General features: G+C 43.6%; 1 protein-coding gene across 1 annotated transcript; it reads left to right on the forward strand.

The window, feature by feature from the left end:
• Positions 1–651: 651 nt before the first annotated feature.
• Positions 652–7,366, forward strand: HSBP1L1 (heat shock factor binding protein 1 like 1). The gene is made up of 4 exons (XM_065397639.1): positions 652–696; positions 4,191–4,257; positions 5,390–5,484; positions 7,329–7,366. Exons 1-4 carry the CDS (start codon positions 652–654, stop codon positions 7,332–7,334), a joined length of 213 nt encoding a protein of 70 aa, XP_065253711.1. The 3' UTR covers positions 7,335–7,366.
• The last annotated feature ends 228 nt before the right edge of the window (positions 7,367–7,594 follow it).

Here is a 7,594-nt window from a genome sequence, read left to right on the forward strand (position 1 = left end):
GTGATCAGGCAACATCTAAATCTCATGCATTGTGTTTATTCACTGTGTACGTGTGTGTCAGAGACAAAGAATTGGGCAGTGTCTCCCAGGTATTTGTCAACGTTTGCATGTTTGTCCAGGGTGTCTGACATTGTTCCTGTGTGTGGGTGAAAATGTTTGTGAGGGTGTGTCCTGTGTGTCCATTTCCCATTGGTTAGGGCCAGGGAGACCATCTGATCATCTAGTCTGACTCTGACCTCTTATGTATGTCAGTGAGCTCGTGTGTTGTTTGGTAGTGTCCCTGGGGCAAGCAGTGTACCCAGTGGTGGAGGTTGGTGTGGCAGGGTGTGTCTGGCTGCGCATAGCTAGCAGTCTGTGTCAGCAGGTGGAGTGAGAAGTGCGGGAAGGAAGGGCTTTGCGGGGGTGGCCCGCTGCGCTGCGGGCATTGCGGCGCGATGCGGGGCTGACAAGACCCCAGGTCCCTCGAGGAAGCGGTGACCTCTTTTTGCGCGCGTGTCTCTCTGCCCGGGCAGGCTCCTGCTCAGCGCCTCTTGGCGCGCTAGGGAGGCGGGAGGTGGGAGCGGGTCCGTGCTGTCTCGCAGGCCGCCGCCGAAGGAGGAGGGAGGAGTAGGACAGGGGCCGGCGCGGGGGCAAGGCGGCAGCTGGCGAAGGATGGCAGATAACGACCCGCGGAGCGCGCAGGAACTCTCGCAGTTTGTGAGTGCGGGTCCCAGCAGGGCGGGCCGGGCGCAGGGGGGGGGGGGGGGGGGATCACAGCCCGGGAGCCGCCCTGCCACACGCGGGCTGCCGCTCTCCAGCGACTCTCCCTCTCTGGGTCACGGTCAGTAACCCAGAGAAGCGGCTACAGGGAGGGAGGAGGTGCCGGTTCCTCTGCAAAGCCCCAGCACACTGCCGAGTCCGGTAACAGTAGTGGCAGCTCCTTCCTAGCGCCCCACGGCTAGGGGGCAATAGCTCTGCCCCACGCTGGATTCTCACCTTTTGGAGTCAGTGGCATAAAGCGGAGTTTCCCCAACAAGAGGAGGGTGATAGAAGAATGTTCTTTGTAAACCGCAACAGCTAGTCAGGCTAGTTCAGCTTATCACGCGTTTAAACAAGGAAACAGGTAAGGTTCTGTCCCCGTCAGCAGCTCTTACTGAGACACCACCGGAAAATGTAAAGCACTGGAAAGTTTGTTACCCAAGTTGTGTTTACACTTAAAGTTTCCTTAACTAATCTTGTTATTTGGCCCTCTGTGCCTGTTTTCCCACCTCTCAAATGAAGATAATGCTGTTTCACTTCTTCTGTAAACCCACCTTGAGATCTAGGGATGAAAAGAGCAATTACTAATATAATATAATCGTAACAAACAGTATGGTAATATTGTATTAAGGGCTGGTGTACACTGGCAGCGCTTTAAGTGGCTTGTGGGGTCACATCCCTAAAAAACCCACCTCCACGAGGGGCGCAGCTCCCAGCCCTGGTGCACTGTCTACACCAGCGCTTTACAGGGCTGAAACTTGCTTCATTCAGGGAGGTGTTTTTTCACAGCCCTGAGCGAGAAAGTTGCAGCACTGTAAATTGCCAGTGTAGACAAGCCCTTAGTGGTACTTCACATTTATAGTGCCTTCCATCCCAGGAGTTCAATATGATTTACAAACATATCGGAGGGGTAGCCGTGTTAGTCTGTATCCACAAAAACAATGAGGAGTCCAGTGGCACCTTAAAGACTAACAGATTTATTTGGGCATAAGCTTTCATGGGTAAAAAACCTCACTTCTTTAGATGCATGGAGTGAAAATTACAGATACGGACATAAATATACTAACACATGAAGAGGAGGGAGTTACCTTACAAGTGGAGAACCAGTGTTGACAAGGCCAATTCAATCAGGGTAGATGTGGTCCACTCCCAATAATTGATGAGGTGTCAATACCAAGAGAGGGAAAATTGCGTTTGTAGTGAGCCAGCCACTCCCAGTCCCTATTCAAGCCCAAATTAATGGTGTTAAGTTTGCAAATGAATTGGAGCTCTGCAGTTTCTCTTTGAAGTCTGTTTTTGAAGTTTTTTTGTTGAAGGATGGCTACTTTTAAATCTGTTATCGAGTGTCCAGGGAGATTGAAGTGCTCTCCTACTGGCTTTTGTATGTTACCATTCCTGATGTCTGATTTGGGTCCATTCTTTTAAGTAGAGACTGTCTGGGCTGGCCAACGTACATGGCAGAGGGGCATTGCTGGCACATGATGGCATATATCACATTAGTAGATGTGCAGGTGCAGGTGAATGAGCCCCCGCTGATGTGTTTGGGTCCTCTGATGGTGTCGCTAGTGTAGATATGGGGACAGAGTAGGCAATTGTGTTTGTTACAGGTATTGGTTCCTAGGTTAGTGTTTCTGTGGTGTGGTGTATAGTTGCTGGTGAATATTTGCTTCAGGTTGGGGGGTTGTCTGTAAGAGATGACTGGCCTGCCTCCCAAGGTCTGTGAGAGTGAGGGATCATTTTCCAGGATAGGTTGTCGATCGTTGATGATGTGCTGGAGAGGTTTTAGCTGTGGGGCTGTACAAGATGGCCAGTGGTGGTGTTATTTTCCTTTTTGGGCCTGTCTTGTAGAAGGTGACTTCTGGGTACCCATCTCGCTCTGTCAATCTATTTCCTCACTTCCGCAGGTGCCTGCATCTGTAATTTTCACTCCATGTATCTGAAGAAGTGGGTTTTTTAACCCACGAAAGCTTATGCTCAAATAAATCTGTTAGTCTTTAAGGTGCCACCAGACTCCTCATTGTTTTTACAAACATAGTTAGCCTCACAACACCCATGTGAGAGAGGTATCCCCATTTTGCATACAGGAAACAAACATGAGATATAATTGTGCAGAAGGCAAAGAAAATATATTCAACTTTTAATTACTTGATTCATCATCGGTTGGGAGTGGGTACCTGAGTGATACCTTCAGTCTGTGTGATTGTGTCTCAGGATGATCTTCTTACTAATTAGATTGCTAGTTACAGCTCCTCTAAGCCAATCTGGAAAAGAATAGTTGTATTTGTTCTTTCATGTGTTCATACATAGAATCATAGAATATTAGGGTTGGAAGAGACCTCAGGAGGTCATCTAGTCCAATCCCCTGCTCAAAGCAGGACCAACGCCAACTAAATCATCCCAGCCAGGACTTTGTCTAGCTGGGCCTTAAAAACCTCTAAGGATGGAGATTCCACCACCTCCCTAGGTAACCCATTCCAGTGCTTCACCATCCTCCTAGTGAAATAGTGTTTCCTAATATCCAACCTAGACCTCCCCAACTGCAACTTGAGACCATTGCTTCTAGTTCTGTCATCTGCCACCGCTGAGAACAGCCAAGCTCCATCCTCTTTGGAACCCCCCTTCAGATAGTTGAATGCTGCTATCAGATCCCCCTTCACTCTTCTCTTCTGCAGACTAAATAACCCCCGTTCCCTCAGCCTCTCCTCGTAAGTCATGTGCCCCAGCACCCTAATCATTTTCGTTGCCTTCCGCTGGACTCTCTCCAGTTTGTCCACATCGCTTCTGTAACAGGGGGACCAAAACTAGACACAATACTCCAGGTGTAGCCTCACGAGTGCCGAATAGTGGGGAATAATCACTTCCCTCGATCTGCTGGCAATGCTCCTACTAGTACAGCCCAATATGCCGTTGGCCTTCTTGGCAACAAGGGCACACTGCTGACTCATATCCAGCTTCTTGTCCACTGTAATCCCCAGGTCCTTTTCTGCAGAACTGCTGCTTAGCCAGTCGGTCCCCAGCCTGTAGTGGTGCATGGGATTCTTCCTTCCTAAGTGCAGGACTCTGCACTTGTCCTTGTTGAATCTCATCAGATTTCTTTTGGCCCAATCCTCCAATTTGTCTAGGACACTCTGGACCCTATCCCTACCCTCCAGCGTATCTACCTCTTACCCCAGCTTAGTGTCATCTGCGAACTTGCTGAGGGTGCAATTAATCCCATCATCCAGATCATTAATAAAGAGACATCAGTAAGATCCAATGAACTTCTTAGCCATGCATCTTTCACACACTGCTTTTCTAATTTGATTTTCCTTCTATTTCATCACAGTATTGTTAGTGAAATTATCACACCATGTTTTATTTTTCACAGAACAGAAAGTGCTTCTGAAGTGTCAAGACAGTATATTCTTTGCTGATTTGGGTGGATGTCTTAATTAAATAGTTATTTTTTACAGGCAGAAAACCTACTACAGCAACTGCAGGAGAACTTTCAAGCTTTGACTGAAAAGTTAACTCTGAGAAATATCCTTTTTTATTATTCTGTATGTTACTAGATTAATAGAGCAAGTTCAGTAGGATTTTAAATAAGCTTATATAAAAAACACTAACTGTTTCACCTGGTTGGTTTATCTGGTATTTTACTTTGAGAAATCAAGATCTGGATACACTTACACTTCAGTTTGGTATTCAGAAAGATCCTGAATACAATTAACCACCCATTTATACAGAAATCCAAATTGTACCATAGTTAAATATTTTACCTTTCCTAAGAAGAATGCTGATATTTTATGGTAAAGACTAGCCAGCGTACAGCAGTTCTTGCTGAGGGAAATCTATAAGAAAAGGTGGTAAGTTGTCTGCAATATCCTGAAGGCCAGGTACAATCACCTCGGCAAGAACCGTGAAAGAGGAAAAAGAGAGGTCTATAAGAACTGCTTTTTAAATTAGTGTATCATGCATAACAAATAGAAAGTACAAACTTTCTTTTAGCCTTCCATGTATAGGGAAAGGAGAATTGGACCCAAAGAGAGAGAAGCTGAGAACAAAAAGGGCTCTGAGGTCTCGCTCACTAATTAACAATACAGAAACTGGGTCACAGGTATCTGGAAACTTGTTACAGCTTATCTTGTGCAGCAACCAACCTCCTATCTTATTCCCCCCCTGCCCCCCCCACCACATTTTTGTAATTCAGCTTCTGTGTACATTTTGATTGCATATTTATGTTGTTCATGGTTGACCTTACAGGTAGCATTAGTAGATGCAGCTGTAATTCACTATGGCCTCCTAGGTAATAGGGTGTTATACAGCATAATTTCTCTCTTTCAGAGCAACTTCTTGAGGCACATTTCTCACAAAAAAAAAAACAGTCTGTTAGGAAGAAAGCTATTCTAACTCCACTGAGTAGGTAGGCATTCAAGTAAGCATTCAAAACACTCACTGAGCACGGCCCTTTTCAGATACTATAAGACTATTATTGCAATACAATTTTGTAACATTCCTTCCAGCTTCAATTTTACATGAGATAGATGAACAATGAATGGATATGATACGGAGACATCTGGAAGAGGAACTTCTGACTGGTAAACATTTCATAGAAGTGAAAGTCAGCAAAACCGTACTCTTGCTATACATAATGTTCTCTTTAACTTTTTACTGAAAGAAATGGGTGAACGTATTGATGACCTTGAAAAGCATGTCACTGACCTAATGGCACAGGCCGGGATAGAAAATACCAATGAGGATCTGATGGTGAGAGTTACTCTGTAAAACAAAGTTGTGTGTAGTTATGCTGTAAGCTGCTTCCACACTAATGGGGAGGAAGGCTTGGTGCCCACGTTCTCCATCCCTTTTAAAGGTGGGCATGTGAGTTTCAGTTTGTGACTATGAAGGTTGGAACGGAAGGAGTCTGTCCTCCCACTCTAGCATCTCTCTTATATCAAGCTCATTAAGGGTCCATTAAGAATTATCTACACTGTCTGAACCAGTTGTCAAACTTCACTAGTAGACAAAGTCCTGGTGCAGACAAGGCTTAACACAGATGAAAGATTCTCTAAATCACAGAGAGCATTATTTAGAGAAATTAAGTTTTTGGTGCTTTGTTTAACAATGAAGGCTTCCTATGCATTACATCTTTCCATTTGGTCTGGATACCTGAAGCTCCACTAAAATGCCAAAAATAAATGCTTTGGAGTGCATATATTCCCTCAATGGGAACTGCACACCCAGATCCACAATATATTCTAATAGACTATCACCTTGTAGATTCAATTTAAATGCTTAATATTAAACTGAATATCTCGTAAGTAACAGTTTGAGACTAACTCAGAAACAGAACTTATGTAAGTTTACACTACGTATTTTCAAATCCTGAACTCATTTTAGCAAATTTCTCAGGTGACATCCCAAGAACACAGAGCAAAGTTAATGCCTAAAATTGCCTTAGTTTAGGCTCCCATTATATCCTGAATTGTAGTGTATGGAGGGTAGGGGCAGAGTCAAACATTGTAATTTTGCATCCTGACAGAAGATTAGCACCTGATTTTCAAATATTGTTAAAATATTTTGCCATGTAAGTCTGCATTTATTTGGAATCTAAATTGTATTTAAAAAAGGTTGAGGTCATTTTAAATAATTTGATATGCCTGGGATTTGATTCTGCTAACAGCATGCACTATAGCAGGGATCGTCAACCTTTGGCACGTGGCCCATCAGGGAAAACCGCTGGTGGGCTGGGACGGTTTGTTTATCTGCAGCATCTGCAGGTTCGGCCGATTGCAGCTCTCACTGGCCACGGTTCGCCGTTCCAGGCTAACGGGGGCTGTGGGAAGCAGCAGCCAGCACATCCCTCGGCCCACGCCGCTTCCTGCAGCCCCCATTGGCCTGGAACGGCAAACCATGGCCAGTGGAAGTTGCGATTGGCCGAACCAGCGGACGCTGCAGGTAAACAAACCATCCCGGCCCGCCAGTGGATTTCCAACGGGCCGTGTGCCAAAGGTTGCCAATCCCTGCACTATAGCATGCTGCATTTTTAAACTATTTATTTTTCAGCTAGTTGTATATAAAATTAACAGGAAAAATTAAGACTTTATCACATACCTGAACTATCACAATGACCCTAATTTGTAACTAAAGAATTGATGAACCAATGAATGGTGCCTAGATCTCTGGACAGAAGCCAGAGAAATAAAAATAAAATTTAAAAAACTAACACCAATCAGCATACTTCATAGTTATATAGTTGTCTCACTTTAATTGTCCTGTAGTATTTGGTGATATTTTCCTTCTATTACCATGATTTTCCTTTAACCCATCTGAAAAAAAAATCCCTGAATTTGAGATAAATGAGTTGATTTTTGTGATTTAAAGGAACCCATATTAAACAGAGCAAGGAAGTGCAGTAAATCATTATGTGCACTATATTCTTCTGTCACTTCTGATGCCTAATTTCTGTGGAAAAACAAAAAATATTTCATAACATTGAAACCACCATCTCAAATCTTAAATTAAGATGTTAATTGTACAAGGATGCTCCTATTTTATTGAACCATATTCATTAATTGAATAAGCCAATAACTTTTTTTTTTTTGGCACAGCACTGAAAATGAGAACATACTGATCAAGAAATACAGACTGATTCTGTATTACATTCTATTGAAAAAGAGGAAGAATGTCATTTACAAACAGGATGTGTATTTCTACAAAATTCAAGTGAAAATACCACACATTGTAAAGGACTTCAAAGGGTAAAATTTTATTCTTGCACCATGACTGAAAACAATAACATCTATTAATATTTCAATCACAAAGAATAGCTCCAGTGAAAGAAAAGTATATAATCAAATTATGTCATACAAGATAT

This window comes from Emys orbicularis, chromosome 2, assembly GCF_028017835.1.
Source record: "Emys orbicularis isolate rEmyOrb1 chromosome 2, rEmyOrb1.hap1, whole genome shotgun sequence".
Taxonomy (NCBI): Eukaryota; Metazoa; Chordata; order Testudines; family Emydidae; genus Emys; species Emys orbicularis.

What these genes read in the sequence shown, in the direction of transcription:
- HSBP1L1 (XM_065397639.1), top strand. Translation starts at nt 652, where the DNA reads ATGGCAGATAACGACCCGCGGAGCGCGCAGGAACTCTCGCAGTTT. An exon ending in CGCAGGAACTCTCGCAGTTT is followed by an intron (nt 697 to 4,190) that starts GTGAGTGCGGGT and finishes TATTTTTTACAG; the next exon opens with GCAGAAAACCTACTACAGCA. An exon ending in TGAAAAGTTAACTCTGAGAA is followed by an intron (nt 4,258 to 5,389) that starts ATATCCTTTTTT and finishes TTAACTTTTTAC; the next exon opens with TGAAAGAAATGGGTGAACGT.